The sequence below is a fragment of the Trichomonas vaginalis genome, chromosome III, assembly GCF_026262505.1.
Source record: "Trichomonas vaginalis G3 chromosome III, whole genome shotgun sequence".
NCBI classification, from domain to species: Eukaryota; Parabasalia; order Trichomonadida; family Trichomonadidae; genus Trichomonas; species Trichomonas vaginalis.
In genome coordinates, this window is record NC_067205.1 from 10,260,132 (window position 1) to 10,280,868 (window position 20,737).

General features: G+C 29.2%; 7 protein-coding genes across 7 annotated transcripts, besides 3 other annotated features; 2 read left to right on the forward strand and 5 right to left on the reverse strand.

Moving 5' to 3' along the window:
- Nucleotides 1–53: 53 nt before the first annotated feature.
- On the reverse strand, nucleotides 54–1,483 carry TVAGG3_0676140 (ubiquitin protein ligase protein; the record flags this gene model as incomplete). The annotated part of the gene is made up of 1 exon (XM_001302501.2): nucleotides 54–1,140. A coding segment is annotated over one exon (1,087 nt), but the record flags the coding sequence as incomplete, so codon positions are not given.
- A 2,950-nt stretch (nucleotides 1,484–4,433) lies between these two features.
- On the reverse strand, nucleotides 4,434–6,668 carry TVAGG3_0676150 (ankyrin repeat and SOCS box-containing protein 4 family; the record flags this gene model as incomplete). The annotated part of the gene is made up of 1 exon (XM_001302500.1): nucleotides 4,434–6,668. The coding sequence occupies one exon, from the start codon at nucleotides 6,666–6,668 to the stop codon at nucleotides 4,434–4,436; it is 2,235 nt and encodes a 744-aa protein (XP_001302501.1).
- A 717-nt stretch (nucleotides 6,669–7,385) lies between these two features.
- On the reverse strand, nucleotides 7,386–8,444 carry TVAGG3_0676160 (notochord cell vacuolation; the record flags this gene model as incomplete). The annotated part of the gene is made up of 1 exon (XM_001302499.1): nucleotides 7,386–8,444. The coding sequence occupies one exon, from the start codon at nucleotides 8,442–8,444 to the stop codon at nucleotides 7,386–7,388; it is 1,059 nt and encodes a 352-aa protein (XP_001302500.1).
- Nucleotides 8,445–8,586: 142 nt separating this feature from the next.
- Nucleotides 8,587–9,674, reverse strand: TVAGG3_0676170 (notochord cell vacuolation; the record flags this gene model as incomplete). Its single annotated transcript, XM_001302498.2, has 1 exon — nucleotides 8,587–9,674. A coding segment is annotated over one exon (1,088 nt), but the record flags the coding sequence as incomplete, so codon positions are not given.
- A 180-nt stretch (nucleotides 9,675–9,854) lies between these two features.
- TVAGG3_0676180 (uncharacterized protein) lies at nucleotides 9,855–16,325 on the forward strand (the record flags this gene model as incomplete). The annotated part of the gene is made up of 1 exon (XM_001302497.1): nucleotides 9,861–16,325. The coding sequence occupies one exon, from the start codon at nucleotides 9,861–9,863 to the stop codon at nucleotides 16,323–16,325; it is 6,465 nt and encodes a 2,154-aa protein (XP_001302498.1).
- A 549-nt stretch (nucleotides 16,326–16,874) lies between these two features.
- TVAGG3_0676190 (nitroreductase family protein) lies at nucleotides 16,875–17,423 on the reverse strand (the record flags this gene model as incomplete). The annotated part of the gene is made up of 1 exon (XM_001302496.1): nucleotides 16,875–17,423. One exon carries the CDS (start codon nucleotides 17,421–17,423, stop codon nucleotides 16,875–16,877), a length of 549 nt encoding a protein of 182 aa, XP_001302497.1.
- Nucleotides 17,424–18,165: 742 nt separating this feature from the next.
- On the forward strand, nucleotides 18,166–19,111 carry TVAGG3_0676200 (nitroimidazole resistance protein; the record flags this gene model as incomplete). Its single annotated transcript, XM_001302495.1, has 1 exon — nucleotides 18,174–18,701. The coding sequence occupies one exon, from the start codon at nucleotides 18,174–18,176 to the stop codon at nucleotides 18,699–18,701; it is 528 nt and encodes a 175-aa protein (XP_001302496.1).
- Nucleotides 19,112–19,252: 141 nt separating this feature from the next.
- Nucleotides 19,253–19,969: a mobile genetic element.
- Nucleotides 19,970–20,075: 106 nt separating this feature from the next.
- Nucleotides 20,076–20,104: a mobile genetic element.
- Nucleotides 20,105–20,626: 522 nt separating this feature from the next.
- Nucleotides 20,627–20,737: part of a mobile genetic element that runs on past the window's edge.

The following is a 20,737-nucleotide window of genomic DNA, read 5'->3' on the forward strand; positions in this document are numbered from 1 at the left end:
ATTTAAGAAATTCATGAGATTTTTGTCGATGCTTGAGTTATTCAATTCCTTGATTATACCAAGAATGAATTCAACGTGCTGAGTGGGATTGGCTGCATAATCACATTGTGCTTTTCCTGTTTTGATGAGTGAAATTAATGAGTTTGTAACTTCCATCAAAATATCATCAATAATCAATGAAACAGCTATTTGTGATTCTGTTGTGAAGCATGGACGAATGATTGTCAAATAATCTTCGCATTTTCCTTTCGGCCGGATATCAACAAGTATTGTATCTTCGTGAAAACTGATTCCAAAAATTTCTTTTTCAGAAAAGTTAACGGTTGAATAGATGTAATATTGAGGCTTTTCGTCAACGATTATCATGTTTCTTAAATCGAAAATGGTAATGCTATTGGATGCAGTATAGATATGCAATTCATTGTTAATAATATGAATGCATGTTCCTGAAAAAGCTGTTTTGACATCCAAATCGATGATTTCGCCCATTCCTGGATCAGTTGGAATTTCACTGTTTCTGTAAACAATAACACTGACTTCATAATTATTAAGGAGAATAAAAGTCAAACAACCATCTATAATGGCAGCACTTGTAATTTTGTATCTGTTATCAATGATACCACTCAAATCTTTAAAATCATTATTATTAATTGCGTATTTTTGAGAGGCAACATCGATAATGCATCTTCCTTGTGAATTATCTAATACAATGTAGGATACGGGAGACGAATTAATGTAAATGGTTTGGTTTGGAGATTTTTGAATCAGATTCGTAATTTCTTGACTTTTAATCCAGTTTTCGATGGGATGATTGGGTATTTTGCGTAACCTTGTGAAGATTTGAGGTTTTTGGTCCAAATTGTTTTGACTTCTGTCTTCCGAAATAATTTCTTTTTTAACTTCTTCGTCAATATCAAATTTAGTTTGTTTTGAAATCAGCTTTAAAATTATCATCAGTTTTGCTAATGGATATGAACTTGGAGATATGCCATACTTGAGGAGATATGAATAATCTTTGACATCTATAGCTGTAAAAGAATCTTTAAGGAATTTAAATAGCTGATCTGGACGAATTAATTTAACATCGCTGGTATCGGCGGAATCTGGGTAATATTTTTCATTTGCAATTACTGGTAACATTTCAAACTTATTGCTACCTTTACATTTTGCATCAAAGTCGTCTCGAATTTTAATTACCAGATTTTCAAATGTCTGTGCAAGAGATGGATATGAAACTTCGATTGATTTTGCTTGTTCCTTAATTTTAGCTATAATCACATCTTGTTGTAGATTGTGTGTTTAAACTTATATCATTGTTTCAAGCTGCTTATGTAATAACATGAACACGATAATAAAAATGAGGAAATTCTAATCTTAAATTGAAAAGTCATTAATCCTTCCATAATGCGAGTTTTATTTAAGGGTTTCGTTTTGCGAAAAAAACATACAATACGCAATTTCGCTAAAAAAACATTTAGCTAGCAATTTCGACCTTTGACTCCACTCAAGACGTCACTTTTTTAATTTTGCGGTATCATATTTTTGGAAAATCTTTATGAATATTATATAAAAAGTCTCTTTAATATCTATATTTCATATTTTTATCGATTTTTAAAGTTTTTGCGAAAAGTATTCAATTATTTTTGCTATTTGGTCGGGTAAATGTCAGATTTGCGACATTTTCTGATATGATATTCAGATTCTACGTTGATAATAATGCTTATAGAACCCTCTTGCTATTGTGTCAAAATTGCGAAACCGATAGCAAAAATATCTCGCAATATCAAAATTGAGATATTGAGTGAATTATGCATTATAGAGATTAAAAATCTGATTTGTGAAAACATCTCATCAGTTTCTAGCTAATTCAAAAATCTTTACTATCTTATTCGATTAAAATGAAAAGGGAATAGTTTCATTATGCTTTAAATGACAGCCTTATAATATAATCATAGTTTTCGCTCAATATGCAGCATTTTTTTTCGAAATCTATGGTCAATATCCTAAATACTGATTGCTTTGCATTCATATCTCTTACATTTTCTATACCCACATCACAATTCATTGCTATTCCTATCTTTTTCATTTTTGTTTGTTTCTCATAATTTCTCAAAAAACATGATAACTTGATATTTGTAAATATCATACTTTATAACGTAAATAAGAACTTGACCTATTAAGAAAAGCAGTAATGAAAAGAAAATCTGAAATTCATAAAAATTACAAGTTTCTGATGACAATTAGCTTAATTAAACCAGGTACAAGATTATATAATTGTATTTTCTATCCAATTATCCATATAATATCTTATCCAGAAAAAATAACTTGATCAATACCAAATGATTTTTTAACTAGTAAATAAAGTATTTTCTTTACACACACATTGTATATCATAGTGTTTTTTTTTTGGTTTCGCAAAACATCCAAAAACAAATATGCTATAAAAGTGACAATTTTAGCAAAACGAAACCCTTATTTATGTGTATAAAAGAACAACGACTATTAAAAACCGAATAAGATTTAAATTACAACATAAGTATAAACTCAATATTTGAAATTCTTCAACCAGAATCATTATCCAATGTGTCATTTAATGAATATTGAACATATGACTTATCATATATCAGTTAGATGACACATTTCATATTTTAATGTGATCATAAGAATAATATCAGAAGAAGATATGATTCATAGCTTATAGATGAGATCACTTGCTGTATAAAATAGGAAAATATGAAGGATAGAAAAGTTTTTATTTGAAGAAAAAAGAAAAGAAAGATTTAATGTTGAATAAACCAGAAAGAAAACTTCGATTGTATACTTCTGGTTTCGCTGTTTCAATGCCTAAAGCAAAACTCTCATTGCTTGAAAACAACAAAATAAAGCAAGGTAATGAACAAAGGAAAGAAATTTCTTTAACTGAAAATGAAATTTGATTTTTTGGAAGAAAATTTTTAGTTTTACATAGTTCTGTAGAAAGATGCTTTAGTTCATTGTTTATTTCTTTATCATAAGTACTTCTAATTACAACATTTCCTCTTATTGTTGTTCCTTGATTTCTAAGGTAACAATTAATAACTTCTGTTGAACCTGAATCTTCTATATAAATGATGTAATTTGCTTTGTTGTCAATAATATTGCATTCTTCAATTGTTGCTTGGTTACAATAAGCATTATAGATGATATCACCTGTTGCTGCGTTTTTTATAACGTTACACCGGAATATTTTTAGAGTTGGAAATATATAATTCCTTATACAGTAATCATCTTTTGATGTATTATTTATTATTGAATTGAATGTAGAATTTGAGTCTGATTGTCCTTGAGTTATTGTGTATGCGCATTTTTCATTTGTTTTAAAGTATGAAATATTTGTTTTTGCTATGGATTGTTTTCCGTACAATAAGTATATTGGGGATCTTCCAATTGGATTTTCAGTAGATCTCGAAAAAGTACTTTCAATAACGTAATTTTTGTATGAACCAGCCGTAGATCGGCTCAAACAATACTGTCCAGAGTCTGGTGTAGAACAGTTGAATGAACAAATTCTGTGATGAACAACTTCTCCTTTTGTAGTGTAAACAGCACCACCATTGCCTGATGGAACTGATACACTAACAAATGTACTATCTTCAAATAGAAATTTAGACTCGCCTGTAAAATAAACTGCGCGATTTTTGAGATCTTCGAAGAAACAGTTATCAACGCAGTAGTTCTTATTATCATTGTAAGTGCCATTCTTTACGTGTTCACATTCCCCCCCAAAATATGTCGCAAAATCTTGATGGGAGAATGGCGTAATGCCATTTTCAATTCAATATATTGCCAAAATTTCGGTTCTTCTCAATTTCAAGTTTCATATTATTTTGAATTCTTTTTTAGGTCAATTACAAGAATTCTTTGAAAATTAACTAAGTAAATTATAATATGAGATATAAACTCTTTATTTTATATCAAAAAAAGACTGATTTATCAGTTTTCTTCAACTAAATGAAGCAGATTTTCAAAATAAAACAAATTGGATGAAATTATTTTCTTAATAATTGTCTCTCGATCATTATCCTCTGCAATAAATAGCAGTTTTATTCAATATTGATTCATTTCTGATGTTTTGATGATACTTTTACAAGCCATGAAATTTTCGGTAGCCAATTTCAGAGCTATAAATCAACCAATTTTGAATTTTAATTCCTGAATCAATTTTGGAATACTTGGAGCGTTTCCATTTGGAGACATAAACTCCAATGTTTTTCTGCTCATTCTCTTTGCATCTTTGTAGGCCGTAAATATTTTTGGGCTATTGTTTACAATGAAGAACTTTACTATATTAGAGGGGAAAAAAAGTAAAAAACACAATCATGATCATGTAGATCTAAGAGGTAATAACTTCTTCTCTAAATAACAACTTAGTTTGCATTCTTTTATTTGGTTGATCAGTTAATTCTACATTCGCCATTTTCACGCATAGCATCAGACAAATCAGTATCTTCGTATATAATGATGTAATCATCAGCAGTTTTTCCATTATTATCCATTATACTCTCATCCGCATTGCGTGATTTCAGCAATTCTATAAGTTGATAATTTTTATACATAGAAGCAATATGCAATGGCGTTTGTCCTTTATTATTCCTCGCATTTATATCTGCAAAATTACAAATAAGAAAATCTGTTGTTTTCTCATGCAACTTTTTAACACTACAATGAAGTGGAGTATTCCCATCGTTATCTTTTGCATTAATGTCAGCACCTAGTGAAATAAGAGTCCTTATTATTTCGTGATATTTTCCTTCGGCAGCATAATGGAAAAGTGTTTTCCCTTTCAAATCTTTTTGATTAACATAAGCACCTTTAGATATATAGTATTTCAAAAAATTAATTTTGTAGTTGAAGTCAGCATATAATATAGGTGTCTGTCCTTTTTCATTCACAGAATTTATATTTGCTCCATTTTCAATTAGAAATTTTGCAACCATTTCATTTCCTACTGCCAGATGAAGAGGAGTGTTTCCTTCCTTGTCATGTACATCAATATCTGCACCATGAAAAATAAGTGTTCTTATATTTTCTATAGAACCGTTTTCTGCTGCAATATGGAGCGGAGTTTTATCATCTGAATTTCTTATATTAACATTATTATGAAGACCAATAACAAATTCTAACGTTCCAAAAATATTATTTGTTGCTGCACAATGAATTAAATATTCCCTTTCATTGATAATACATCCATGAGAAAGAAGAAGTTCAATAATCTCTCTTCCACCGTGGGTTGCTGCTATTTGAAGAGATGTTTGTCCATCATTATTAATATCATTTGGATTTGCTCTATTCTGTAGAAGTATTTTTGTGATTTCCAAATTATTATTTTTTATTGCTAAAAGTAATGGAGTGAATCCATTAACATCTTTTGCATTAACATCAGAACCTTTTTCAATTAGAAATTTAAGTGTTTCAATAGATTTTTGCATTGCAGCAAAATGAAGTGGAGTTCTTTTATTTTTATCCTGAGCATTTACATTTGCTCCTTTTGAAATTAAATATTTTATAATTTCAGTACACCCATTTTCAGCTGCATAATGTAAGGGAGTGCATTCTTCTTTGTCTCTTGTATTAACATTTGCACCTTCCGCAATAAGAATATTTGCAAGTTCAGTCCAATTATTAATTATAGCATAATGAAGAATACTTCGATTTTGTTTGTATTTTGAATCAATACTCCCTCCATTAGAAATGAAATATTCAACTAAAGATGGTATTCCAAATAATGGAGTTATGCTTGTGCATTCTCTGATTTTATTCAAATTTACTTTTTCAATGGAATTGTTTTGATCAAAATAAATTAAAAATACTTGAAGGTTTTTGTATTTTAAACACATATCAATATCAATATCGAGTTCTTCTTCTGTCACTAAATAAGAAACAAAATCAATGTTATGAGAAATAATGGCATATTTCATGCATGGTTCTAAATCAACATCACTTCTCTTATCCATTTCTTTCAAGCATATGTTTAGAATATCAGGATTTCCACTCAAAAAAGCAAAATTTATGCAATTTTGTGTTACTTTGAACTTGGATTTTGATAAAAAAAGTTTGAAACAATTAACAGCACCCTGAAAACAACAAATTTCAGGTATCGAATATTCGTCACGTTCAGGATAATAAATGCTTTTTAAATACTTAAAATCCTGTCGGTTTTCCGTTAATTGAATTAACTTTTCTACACTATCTTCCATAATTGCGTAGTCAGTAGAATTTTCTGGGAAAATATCTACTGAGAATTTTTTATTTTCCATTTTATGAAATTCATTAAGCATTTGTGTATCCCAAATAAAGTTATATTCTTTATACAAAAGGAAAGCAAACTTCATATCAATATCAAAATCATGATTAATGCCATATTCGTTGTAAATCTTTTTGAATATTTCCCAATATGCTCTTAAATAACCTATCCTATAAATGCATACTATTTGAATTTGATCGTAAATATCTTCTGGTGAAAATAATTTGTTTTCAAGTAAATTATTTTTAATCTTTTCATAAATCTGATTAATTTTTTCTTCTGTATTTGATTTAATACTGTAAAGAGAATTAAATGTATCTATATAATCATTGCACATATGTAGAAGTACATCATAATGTCTTGTTAAACTTTGGGATTCGCTCATTTAATTCTATGAAGCACAAATCCGACCAAACTGTTTATATCGTCAAAAATATGACTTTTACCAGAAAATACAAGATATTGACAAGGTTAGGTACTTGATTAAGATTCCTTTTGGATTTTTAGAATTATACTATTTCTAGATTTTCTTCACATGGACTTTAATCAAAGAACCTCAAATGATTCTTAAATGATTCTGTTCTTTGATCCGATGCATCAATACTTCCATAATATGAATAATCATCAGTTCTACATTGATATATAAATATATGCCCAAAACTGTATCTTTCAAATAGAGTTCCCATTTTATTCTGTCGATTAATTTTGAAAGATGAATCGAAAATATCAAGTCTAAGATTAAAAACAATTCCAGTATAATCTTCTTGATCTTGAGAATGAAAAGCGTTTTGAAGTATGTCCAGCAGATATTTCCAATGATTTAGTGTCATCAATGAGTATTAAACAAAAGAAAGAAACTTGAAATCAAATTCTTCACAAAATTTGGGAGACAGACACTTGTAGAATATGATTTCAAGTTGATATTGATGGTTTTCCTACATATTGTTACAATAATTTTACATTCAATATGTACATTAAGAAATTTGGATAAATACCTTTAATAAAATTATGAAATAATATGGTAAACATGCTTAATATTATAAGAAAATAAATCAAATATCATTATTTAATATAAACAAACAAAATATTTGTGAAATTTTTATTAATATATTGATGAAAATTGGTCAATAAGAGAAGAGAATCCACATAATGGACAAGACTCAAAAATGTCATCATCTGGGATTCCTTCTCTTTGACAAAGATTTTTGAGACAATCTTCGTGGAAAGAGTGGCCACAAGGGAACCTGATGAATTCTGTAGTGATCAACTTAGATGAACAAACATCGCAGCAGTCACTAAGCTTCAGAACGAAGTCTTGCATTTGAGGAGGTTTGAATTTTCTCTGGAAAAGACATTCTCCCTCTGTAAACTGCAATTTCTGGGCAGATTCCTTTATTTTATCCCTATAAAGACCGATTTGTTCGTTGTCATCAACAAATTGAAGGAGTTCTTCAAATTCAAACAAATCTGATGAAATTATCTTCTTAATAATAGTCTTTCTATCATTATCCTCTGCAATAGATAACAGTTTCATCCAGCATTGCTTCTTTTCTGATGCTTTTACGATATTTAAAATGGAAAACGCCAAAGAAATGCCTCCTTTGTATGCTACGGCTATAGATCTTATTGGCATGCCCATTTTAACCAATGCCTTGGCCGCTGGTTCGAAAAGCTTGAAGTAAATACAAAATGATGACAAAATTTCAAGACTACAAGTTCTTGACTGGATTATATTGTTGAGACTGACAATATCTTTGTTCAAACAATGAGAAAGTACTAACAATATCTCTTGAATGCGAGATTTCGGAAATCCAATAACTTTATTTGAAATTTGAGGAAGGTTTGATAGCAATAACATGATTTCCGCTGGATCAATGATATTGTTATTACTTATATAGCTCATTGCAATTTGAGATCCAGGAATTCTCAATAATGCGTTGACAACAAGGGCCAAATCCTTAACTTTAGGAAGGTATTCAAGAAGAGTGGAATAGTTCTGGTGGAATAAGTGATAATCAATGATTTCTTGGTCATCATTGAAAATTTCTGACAAAAACAACGGAGCTTGTTCCCAATCGAGTTGTAATAGCTTCTCTCCTATGTTCTGCTTGTTAAAGATGTCTGGATAGCGCTGAACAAACAATTTAAAATCATTTGACATTTTTGGAAGAACTGAGAGATATAAATTAAGAATCATCCACGCAGTAGCATATTTTAGCTTATTCTTGGTTGAATCAAGCGTTTCTAGCCTTCCTTGGAGGAATAATATTTTTTGTTCAGAAGATTTAAGAATATTGAAGCCATCAATGATGGAAAGGTCTAAATGTGGTAAAAACTCAGTGATTTTCTTCGGAACTAATGAATCAAATGCTGGCAAAATGATAGATGAATCTAATTTTACCAACATATTGGCGTAATCGTAATCTTTTTGGTCTACAGCTGTTCTAAATAAGAACTTCATGAAGTTCTTCTTAGTAAATTTGATAATATCGCCTGAAGTTGTAAAAATATATTCATTTTCGTCTAGATATATGAATTGGACTTCTGGAAGTGGTACTGTAAGACGTGCTTTACCATCGTGAACTACAGGAATACCTGTGCCATCAGCAAATAGTATTCCAAAAGGTGATTGAGCGAATGTAACTTTTGTTGTTGAATTAAACTCGTAAAGGTCTTGTCTAAAATTCGCTTTATTACCAGAATCAAAGGCATCGAGGATTAAAGCACCTAAATCAATGATAATTCCGATTTTATTTACAATATATTGTGGCAAAATTCTTTTTGGCTGTAAAGGATTGGGTGGACCGGCAAATATTATATGAGAAGATGCTCCTGCAGCAAAAATTAACTCGATTCTATCTCTTCCTGAGTAAGTAATAATTTTATCATCGGTATAAATAAAGAAATAAGTGATTTCATTAATAACCATTGATACAATTTCTAATATTGGCGTTCCGTTGGGCGATCTGTAAAGAAAGTTTGCGTTTTTGTTTGTTCCTGGTTGAATTTGGATAATTTGTCCATTTTCATCACCAATTAGGAAGTTTGGAGTAGATTTTTCTTGATCATTCCAACAACCAGTAAGTGGGATGACATTTGGAGGTATAAATAATGGTTGGAAAACTTCACCTGTTGTTGTGAAATATAATGGCTTCTTTCTAGGTAATATTATTATACATTTTTCACCTTTTCTATCTACAATCATTTTAGTTCCAGGAACGTATTTTTGCTGTAATGAATATTTCTTTGAATCTTTTAAATTATTTCGTTTAAATATATTCATTTCGTTATTCGAACGAAGGATCCATATGTTTTTCGGTCTAACTGCTAATGCAACGATCTCCGAAGTGAAATCCAACTGAAGGATCTCACAAAAATTATTGAAACTCATATTTGCATTGGCACTTTTTATTTACATTTTCTCAATTTTCATATCATTTTTTATTATTAAATATTTAATAAGTATATTTTACTTTTTAATGAAATTTTTTAATTTAAAAATAGTCCATTCAATTTAAATTTGTTGGAAAAAATGAAAGGGGAAAAATTTTTTTTCAAAAAAAATTCCAAACTAGAAATGGATAAATGCCTTGAATGCTGGAAGTCACTATTCATTAAACAGTTGTCCCTGCCTGATTCCACCAATGATATTCTACCAGCGGTCGTCAAAAAAGAATCCTTAAAAGATTTGAAAGATGATGACTTGAATGGATACATATCCAAGTTTAATCTTGAAATTAAGCTTGAAGAAACTTCAATTAACTTCTTAAATGACAATTGGAAAGCAAATAAACACATAAGAGCATGTTTCAGAGTAATTAGCGCAAAATTATATCAAATGTATCTCAGCTTTTCACCAAATCCAGATCCTAATGCACAAACAGTTACTGAATCTGTAAATTTCATTCAATTTTTATATGAAAACGAAAAACTGAATCAAGGTGATAAAAACATGCTTTGCAAGCTTATCAGGCCAGTACTAAACTGTGTAGTCACTCAAATGAACAGTTTTGATCAAGAAACTCCCCAAAATCCTCAAATTTTATTTTCCGACGTTATACGAGCTCTCGACAAAGCCTTAGAGTTTACTGCAGATGAAGAAACAAAAATCTGCTTCAAAACTGATTTAATCAATTTACAATTTTTCGTATATAAATTACACGAAAAAAATCCGAAAGAATACTACAGTGTTCTTAAATGTTTCCTTACGGAGATATTTACGAACTTTGATCAACTTTCAGAGTCAAATTTAAAATTAATATTAGAAACGATACATTTTGTACCAGAAGACAAAGAATTCTTGTATGATTCTATCTACACATTGTTTGAAATCATCAAAAAGACGAAATTAAACAGAATTGATGATTTTTGGAAAATAATTAAATTTATTGTTGAAAATTACACGAAGAAACTTGATATTCCTGATGATATATACCTAGAACAACAAGATATAAATGATTATCTTCCAGGAATCGAACCAAAACTCGCAATGTCCGAAGAAAACCAAAAAATTGAAATTTTTGATTTGAAAAAATCCGAAATTTTCACTCCAATGTGTAAAAACCACAAAGAAATAGATTATTTATTAGATATAATAACAGATATCATTATGTTGAATGCCGATTCTAACATTTCTTATGTTTTTGACGTTTATTTGAAAGAAACAGAAAATTTTTCAATTTATTCATTTTATTTGTCAGAAATTTTATTGTTTTGTATTCAAAAAATTGTTCCAACAAAAGAAATGCTGGAAAAGTATTTAGAAACGAAATTTTTCTCCGACAATTTCTCAAGGATTATATATGATGACACGAACAACGAATTCTTTAACTATGTTTTAGGATTAAGAAATGAATATTTTAAATATTTTGGAGAAAAAATGAACACAAAAGAAGTTTCAGGTTTTGTCACAGAATTTTCAAGCAAAAGTATCTTTAACTATTTCCAGGTTGTTCCTTTAGTTGTTTATTCTATAAATAACATATCAAAAAACACTGCTCCATACATGAATTATTTGGACATGACTTCTGATTATTTTTCAAAAACAAGATTAATTAAATTTTCAGAAAAAGATGTCAAATGGATTAATAATTTGTATATATATTTGATATCATTCATTAAATACATGATTGATATCTATCCTGATTGTTTGTTTGGAAAATCTTTGGATTCTGTAATTGATTTGTTATTTGAATCAAATACTCAAGAAATAGCTATAAATATAATTAATACATGTGTTAAATCAATGTATTGCAATAAATTGATACAGATAATCAACCAAATTCGTGAAGGAAACTTAAATTTAATTAAAATTTTAATAATTTTGTTAGAAAAAGTTGAGTTCAACGACCAAATATTAATGAATCTTCAAAATCTATTAAAGGAAATTGCAGAAACAATTAATACTTATCCAGAACAAGATTTGATTACTTCCGTTTTAGAATTTGTAGCAAGAAATTGTAGAAACTCTGAATTTATTCCTAAATTCATAAATTCTATTGATGATTCCATCAAAAAGATTCAAATTGATGACAAAATAATTGAATATTTAGAGATAATTTGTTTCGGACAAAAGATTGTTTCATCGTCCCAGAATCCTGTTATTTTGTCTAATCCAAGTATTTTGCCAAATATTATCAATATTTTGTATGATTCAGAAAAATTGTCAGAAATTTTCGGTTTTCTTTTGTTTTGTTGTCAAAAATCATACAGAAATACACTGAAAATTTGTTTGTGCGAAAACGAGAAATACGGTAAAATAGAATCCCAATTGTTAAATATAATAAATCAGGAAGCAAATACGAAAGAAGCGAAAGAAAGACAGCATAATGCTGAAACATTTTTAAGAGGTTTATTGTATAACAATGTATCAACGGAAACATTTTTAGGATTAATGAAAGCAATGAGAGATTCTAAGGATAATGAAATAAGACATAGAATTATTGGCTTATTAATGAATGCAGCAGATTATCAAGCATTGGAAGTAATGGGTTGGATGCCTGGTTTCTTCTCTTTGTATGGTGAAAATGTAATAACTGTTAATTTGGATTTGAATTTGGAAAAATCTTTGTTTTCTTTCGTTATCAAATTCATTTTCGATGATGTTTACAGAGATCAAAAACCAACAAAAACATTATTTGTTGATGCAAACAAAACATTGAGTGTTTTTGTTGAAGATGGAAATTTGAAATGTCAAATTAATAATGGAGAAAAAACAAAAGTTTGTAGATTTGAAATAAGAAGTGCTGTATTCTGCAGTGTTGCATTTTCTGTTAGCAAAATACAAATAGTATTTACTGTATGCCAAAGTGAAAATGAATCTACTTTTGTTTTAGATCTTCGAAGAATGAAATTTAAAACAAACAAAATTTTCATTGGAAAATTTGAAAACCAAGAAAATCTTGACCAGTTTCCAATAAATATCTCCAGTATAAATATATTACAAGGTGCAAGAACAGAAGAACAATTATTAGATATCTGCAGACAAAGTCCTTCCGAAATCAAGAAACAAAATGGAAATGAATTTTTGTCATTGAATGCTGTAAATTGGTCAGTTTCGAATTCAGAGAAATTCTCAACTCCTGATACAATTAAGAGTTCTGAACAATGGTCAATGAAAGGTTATTTGATAACACCACTACAAATACAGTCATTTTATCAGGCAATTCATGAATGCGGCGGTTTGTCAATTTTCTTATCGTTTTTTGACAGTATTAAAACTGACAAAGGAGAAACTGATGATAAACTAGCATATTTCAGGTCTTTGATCACTATCATATCTAGTCTAATGAGAGATCCTATTTTAGCACAAGGATTTTTCAAAGAAAAGTCATTTTTGATCATGAAACAGTATTTGTTAACTTTTCCATCAGAAGTTTTCTGCGAAAGCATGTTTGTTAGTTTGAGTTATTTCTATAATTGTATTACTGATGAAGAAGGAAAATTCTCATTCTTCAAGAACATATACGCAAACCCAGATATTTGGGAAAAGATTAAAGACAAAGAACAAAGACTTAATTTCATCCAAAAAGTCACTGAAATTTCTCAGAAATCGAATTTCTTGTCGAGAATGGATTTGATTTTCAAATACATAAATTACTTGGAAAAGGAATATCGATTTGCGACAGAGAAAACAGAAATTATCAAAGAGATTTTTGGTATTATTGAACAAATGTCTATTGATAATTTCACACAAAATGACCATTATTTCATTCTTTCTGAAGCTGTAAAGTTCAGGAAAGAATTACCAGTTTTTTCAAAGGATTTATTAGAATTTTTGTATGATTTTCATACGAAATATCCTCAGCACAATAAGTTCTTGACAGCATCAGAAAACTACTATCATCCTTTTGTTGAATTACTAGAAAATGATTTAACAGAAAATTTGACAAATAATTTTTATTATCTGACAAATTTTGTCAAATTTATTTCTTCTATCCAATATAAGTTCCAATGCAATAACTCAAACATCAGAGATGCCGCTCTTTCAGTCGTTTTAAAGATGAACTGGAATTTTGTAAATTATCCAGTCAAAAGTGAAGTGACCACTTTATTTAAAGAAATTTCAAAAGAGAACGATAAATTATTAGCAGATTATTTCCCATTAATTTGTCATTTAGCAATATCTATGTCAGAAACTGATTTTGATGAATTTATATCATTTTTCAGTCAAAAATCCGAGATAATATTAAATGAATGCAATGAATGGATATATTGGATTCTTTATTTGTTGTTGAATCGCAGCCAAATTGGTTGTTACCAAAAGATTGTTTCATTGATATCTATTTATTACACTAAAATACCTGTTAAGAAGCAAAGTTTAGTTGCTGACGTTGTTAGTGTTCAAGAAGACAAAACAATTCCTGTTTTATCTTCTTTGCATTTCATTATGTCTTATTTGTCACCTTTCATGGACGGAAATATTATTGGAAAAACTAATTTAACAAATGTTTCCACAGATGGACATCCTCTTTTGAGTTTCTTCAAGGAATGTCTTCATTATCAATCACCAAATATTGAAGCAATTCTTAATTTGATGATTTTGGCTTTATTCGAGAATCCAATCAAAGAAAACGAATTTGCAAAGATTCCAACTGATTGCAAACCTCTCGAATTATCAATTGATGTTGATACAATCACAATGAGAGGATTTAATTTGGAATTACCTTTGTTTAATGAATATCTTTCTTTTGAAGACATTTGGTACTTGATTTTCGAGATCTGGCCAAATACTCAAGGAAAATGCAACAGAGCATTGAGTTATATAACAGGTTATTACATCGTAGATATCGATGACGAAACAAAGCTTGTTAAATTACTCGTGTTCTTGACAAATAAAGTTGACATGCACAGGGATTCATTTAGTTTGGGATTGAAGAGAAGAACTGACTACGAAATCAACAAAAACAACAGTTCTGAATTGAGAAAGAGATTGTCTGATTTAATTGTCCTTCTCAACGCAAATGTTTCTCAAGTTCTCTTGAATTTCAAGAAGAAATATGATTTCGAAAATGCAGATTTCCCGTTGCATAAAGATTTTAATGAATATTCTGAAGAATCAAGTTTCAAGAAATCAGACTTAGTTTACCACTCTGATCTTGCAAAATCAAAGGATTTGTTTAAGTCAGTTATTGAAAAATTGAATAGTTTACGAACGATTAATTTCAATTTAAATATTTCTGAAATCAAAGAAATAATTTCAATTGAAAAATTACATGATTACGAGAAATTCCGCAAATACGAAAAGAAGATGTTGTCAAATGACTGTCACGTTTATAAGGTTAAATGTAGATTCGACCAAAACTTTGACGTCACTTCACCTCGTGTCAAAATTGAAAGACAACTAATTACTATACCAGAAATAGAACTAATTAATAATTGTAAGTTCCAGAAATCTGTGGATAATGTCATTGATTCTTTCTTGACATTTTACAAAGAAAAATTTGTCATAATTTATCAGAAAAGTGACAAATCTTACATTATCCATAGATTTGATCCTCTGAAAATCATCAGTCCTTCAAAGGATCGCTACGTTTTCTTGACAAACAAACAAAGAGTTTATGATATTACAATAACCGGAAACGTGACAGAAGATTTGACACAAAAACTTAAGATTGAAGAAAACGAAGAAGAAAAATGTTTGGAGAAATACAAGAACGGAGAATTATCTGTCTATCAGTATTATTTGATTTCGAATTTCTACAAAGGATTTACCATGAGAACAAATGAAGGAAATTGTCCGAAATACAGCGAAGAAAAAGGATTTGAAGAAAATATTAATTTCGAAGAAATCAGATTAATTAATGAGACAAAACATTTGGTGAATACAATTAATCTTTCTCCTTTGAAGATAACTAATTTGAACACATTTAATGACAAACAAAACATTGATTTGTCTTCGGCTTATTCGCATAGAAAACCAATCAAAATGCAGTCATCTTTTGCTGTTTTCGAGAATTGTTCTGTAGAATGGATTCCAGGAAAAATCATCACTCCTAAACTGATGGAATCAAGGGTTTGTTTGGATTTCTGCTACAACGAAATCCTTGGTTTAGTTGCTGTTCTCGATAATCATGAACAAATAACAATTTACGATTCATGGGGAGATAAAGTTGGAGAATACACAGTAACTCCATCCGCAAAAAGAGTTTTGTTCTGTGCTTCTTTGAAAGCTTTTGTTGTTCAATATGCAAATGGAATTATGTTGTACAAATTAAATGGATGCGTATTTGGAAATGTGTCTGATAATTCTATCAAAGATATAGAAATATATGATAGAAATGATTCATCAAGTCCTTTGTTGTTTGCTGTTACAGATAATTATATTTATTGGGCAGAAATTTCTGATCTACAAGGTGCAAATGATTTGTCTAAATTCCACAAACAAGAACTGAAACTCAAGTTCGAAAAAGTTAATTTCGCAGCAAACAATACATCAGTAACATTCACATTTACTATTCCTAACTCTCCTTATAAGCAAGTTCCATTTGCTGTTCAAATTTCTTCTCGAGAAATGAATTTTAATCAGCAAAATGAAAATTAATTAAATATTTTTGAATAAAATATTATTTTTATTATTTTATAAACTGTCTAAAATATTTCTTAACCTACTTTGAATGTTCTTGAAATGATGATTAAATGTCATATTTACAAATTACTGTAACTTTTTAGATAAAACTTCTTTCTATTTTCGATATAATCTGGAATCATATTTAAATCATTTTACTGGGAACAATGATCTTCTTTTCTAATAAACTGCTTTCAAGACTGAGTATATGGCATTATTTTTGACAAATCTACAAAATACAGTTTTATTCGTAATTTACGAAAAATCAAACAGAATATCTATCTCATGATATCTAAACAGTATTTTGATGATTCAGAAAGCAAAATAAAAAAAAATAACTCACATCCCTTCGATTCACTCCATAAATCTGTGAATGAATTTTTAGCACAATGAAAGAAGAAATCAATGAAAAATTCTTTGGTGAAGTATCATTTCTGATGTAAACATACACAATGAAATTGTTTCAAAAAAAATAAGAAAAGATTTTGCGATTTCTAAGACTAAAATTAATTTTATATCTCTGCCTTAGTCAATATGAGTAATCTTTCCCTTGATTTGTCTTTCTGGGAGCTTCAAATCTGGAGCAGCTTTGCCCATTGCAAGGCCGACAATAACACCTCCCTTAGGAATGTTAAGGACCTCAGAAAGATCAGAGAGTGCAACAGCACCAATTGTCATTGTGGAATAACTCATATCAGCTGCAAGCAAAATCATTGACTCAACAATCAAACCACAATCGATTTGAACGTAGTCCTTATGAGCTCTCTCATTCTTGACAAAGAGGTAAAGAACTGGTGCATCGCATGTGACAGGATTCTTAACACCCCATTCATTGATACGTTGCTGGAAATGCTTTTGTCCTGGTTCAGGAAGTCCCTTGAATGTTGCATCAGAGATCTGAGCTAACTTTTCTTTATTTGTGACAACGACAATATCGACTCCCTGAATATCCATTGAAGAAGGAGCTGTTAAACCTGCATTTGCAATGAGATCAATATCTTTCTTTGGGATCTCAAAGTCTTTGACGTAACTTCTGATTGTTCTTCTTCCTTGGATGCACTTGAGAACACTCATCGGATCTGATTTAAAACATAGCGATGCTTTCAAAATTTTATATGTTTTATTTATAAGAGCAAACATGCAATGGTATCAGATAGCTAGAAATGTTAGAATTCTAATTGAATAGCTCTCAAATTAAGAAAAATGATCGGCATATTTCAAATAATAAAAAACATCAATGTCAAATTATCTGCAATCACATTCAAATGCATCTTTACACTGAAATCAATTATAACATATTTTACCCATCATTCTCAAAATTTGTGATAAAACTGTTTTCCTTAAATGTAATTCTCTGAAATTTGATCGAATGCAAAACTATTTTCATACCTAATAAATAATCTAACAGCATTAAATTTCTTGCAAATATAAAGCATAACAGTCACCGTCATTAGATTCTTAATAAATAGATTTGTATTTTATTAATTTTGAATATTTCATTAAGCTCCCGATGAGATGAAATCACAACAATATTTTAAGAAATTGTCGATATTACTCGACTTCTTTCTCATTTACATAGATCAATGTATCTCATATTCAAATTATTTTTCAAGCTGTTACTAGAAGACTTTTATCAAAATAGTAACTAGTTCATTACAAGCACAGTTGAATAACATTCAATAATTTCGATTTTATATTTAGTTATATATTGAATTTGAAAAATAACTCACAAATCAAAAACAAAACAACATTCAAACGCTTAAATCTCAGGGGAGGAGATATGTATAAACATTGTTTAAATTTCATATTTTTTTCGAAGAAATTATGTTATCTTCTATTTGTCGCTTTGGTCATTCTATGCGTCGCCATGAAAGAGAAATTAAAGATATTGATCAAATCAAGAAATTCCTCAAAGAACAGCCTTATGGAGTTTTATCAATGAGCGATAATAATGTTCCATATGGAGTTCCGTTATGTTACGGTTTCACATGGGATAAAAACCAAAAGTATCCAACATTTTACTTCCATGGAGCTACTACAGGCAGAAAAATCGCAACGATTAACAATAATCCACTTGGATGCCTTTCAATCTCAAAACCACTCCAACTCTCTTACACACCTGGTAAGCTAGTATGCACGGCAACAATGTTCTACGAGTCTGTAATCGCAGAAGGAAAAGTTGAAATTGTTACTCACAAAGAAGAAATAAAAGCCGCTTTAGACACACTTCTCCAACAATTTGATGTTCCTCTAGGCAAGTACGCAGGGGCATCATTAAAGAGAACCGCGATTATTAAACTTGTCACTGACAGTCTTACAATGAAGAGTAATGCTATCAAGGGCAAAGCATAATTAATATTTTTCAAATATAAACCTGAAATTTTAGTCAGTATTTTCCCTTTCTTTTTGATTTTTATTTCAAATTATAGATAAAAAGCTTAAATTAAAAGAATTATTTCAAAAATGTAATTTTGCCTTCTCAAAAGACCACTCCTGAATAAAAAATTACTGCAGAAAAAGCTTTATTTTCGGAATATTTTCTTCAGAGTTTTAAAAGTTTAATATAGACATCTTTAGAGTGAAATGTGATTCAGAGTGAATGCTCAAATAGCCCCTTATGTTGCTCGTTTTTCGTTATCGAAATTTGCTGTGAGAAAAAAAATGATCGTCAATGCAATTGAAATTTTGAATAGTGATCGTAATCTACTTTCATTCAAATCATGACCATATTTACTCTTAAAGGGTTAAAGAACTTTCACATTTTTAAATCATATATGATTCCCTTCATAAAATGAGAGAATTTCATTCTAGAATTTTTCAGAGATCTATTCCCAAATAAAACATTCAAATATGAAACCAATAATATTTATATAATAAAAATATTATATGAGGTTTTAGTTTTGTTATAGACCGAAAATGGATTTTTTCGGTTTTCTCTTCAAATAATTGAAAGAATGATACTATTATAGGTTTAATATATTATATAGCATATAATCATGCTATAGCCGAAAATTATAAGTTTTGAGAAGATTGAATATAACACAAATAAATTTGAATGTAAGTTAAATTGTTTGTTGTTTTTAATAGCTATTTAATGAGAAATCCAATATTGCAAAATTCAAATTGAATGATTGAAAGAACAGAAAAAGTCATTCTTTTCAATTTCGAATATGTTTCATTGTATTTATAATTATATGGCAAATAAGATATTTAAACTTGATTTTTGAAGGAAAATTCACAAAATTGAATAAATTCAAATAATTTTTATTCCAAAATAAACTAGTTATTTGAGTTTAATACTAATTATCTATTCAAACTACAAAGTTTGTAATTTAAAATATTTTGTGAGATCAGATTGAATTAATTCAAGGTTCTTTTCAATTAATATTAATGACCATATTACGCATTTTCGAACATTCTAAACCAAATATATAAAAATGGGAGACGAATGTTAAATTTGCTAGACATGGGGGAGTTGTCTGCAAAGTTTTAGCTCTTATCTCTAACAAAAAATTAGTTTTTAAAAAAATGACCGAATACGTTTCACAGCGAGAAAAAAATAAAAGGCAATATAGAATTTTCTAGACATAAAGAAGTTGTCTACCAAGTGTCAGCTGTTACTTCTTCTCAATACTGATATAAAATAAAAATCTTTATTATTTATTTAACCTTTATTGTTTCATTAAACTTCATTTATTTTATATTATAGTTTTATTCTTTTAGCTACTTGTCAAATAATCTAATTTTATATCATCATTTTACCGGATTATTCTTCAGTACATCGATTGTGTATCTAAAATAATATCATTATCCTTATTCTGTTTTTTCCAAAATTCTTTTAAATATCTTTTTTGGTTAGATTACTTTATACTTTTTACTTTTATTTTTTAATTTCAAAAAAAAATTTGGTGATTGTTCTATTCTGTTACAATGTGCATTATCATATTCTAATGAATTATTCATTACATACATTTAAAAAAACTTGTTAAAAATGAAATTAAAAAATTATGTTTATTATTACGCTGTGAATGTGTCAACAGCGGTCATGCCTGTATCTGTATCCCATATTTGCCACAACCTTTCTGTATCTGCATTTGTGTATTTCGGTTTCAGCTGATACATTTGATTTGGCGTGTAATTTGTTCCAGTTAATGGATTAATTGGGAGATCTTCATGTGGTGTGTTATTATTGTACTCCCAAATAAAGGCAGGAATAGCCTGAATGCTTTGGCAGCGCTCCAATGTCGGCCAGAATCTCTCAATCTTCCCATTTTGGTAAGTTAGTATGGGTTAGTTGGGTACGGAGGCACTGCGAGCCTCCTTACCCATTATATGTGAATTTGACACTTTACAAAACCGCTAACGTATATTTTACAACACAAACGACA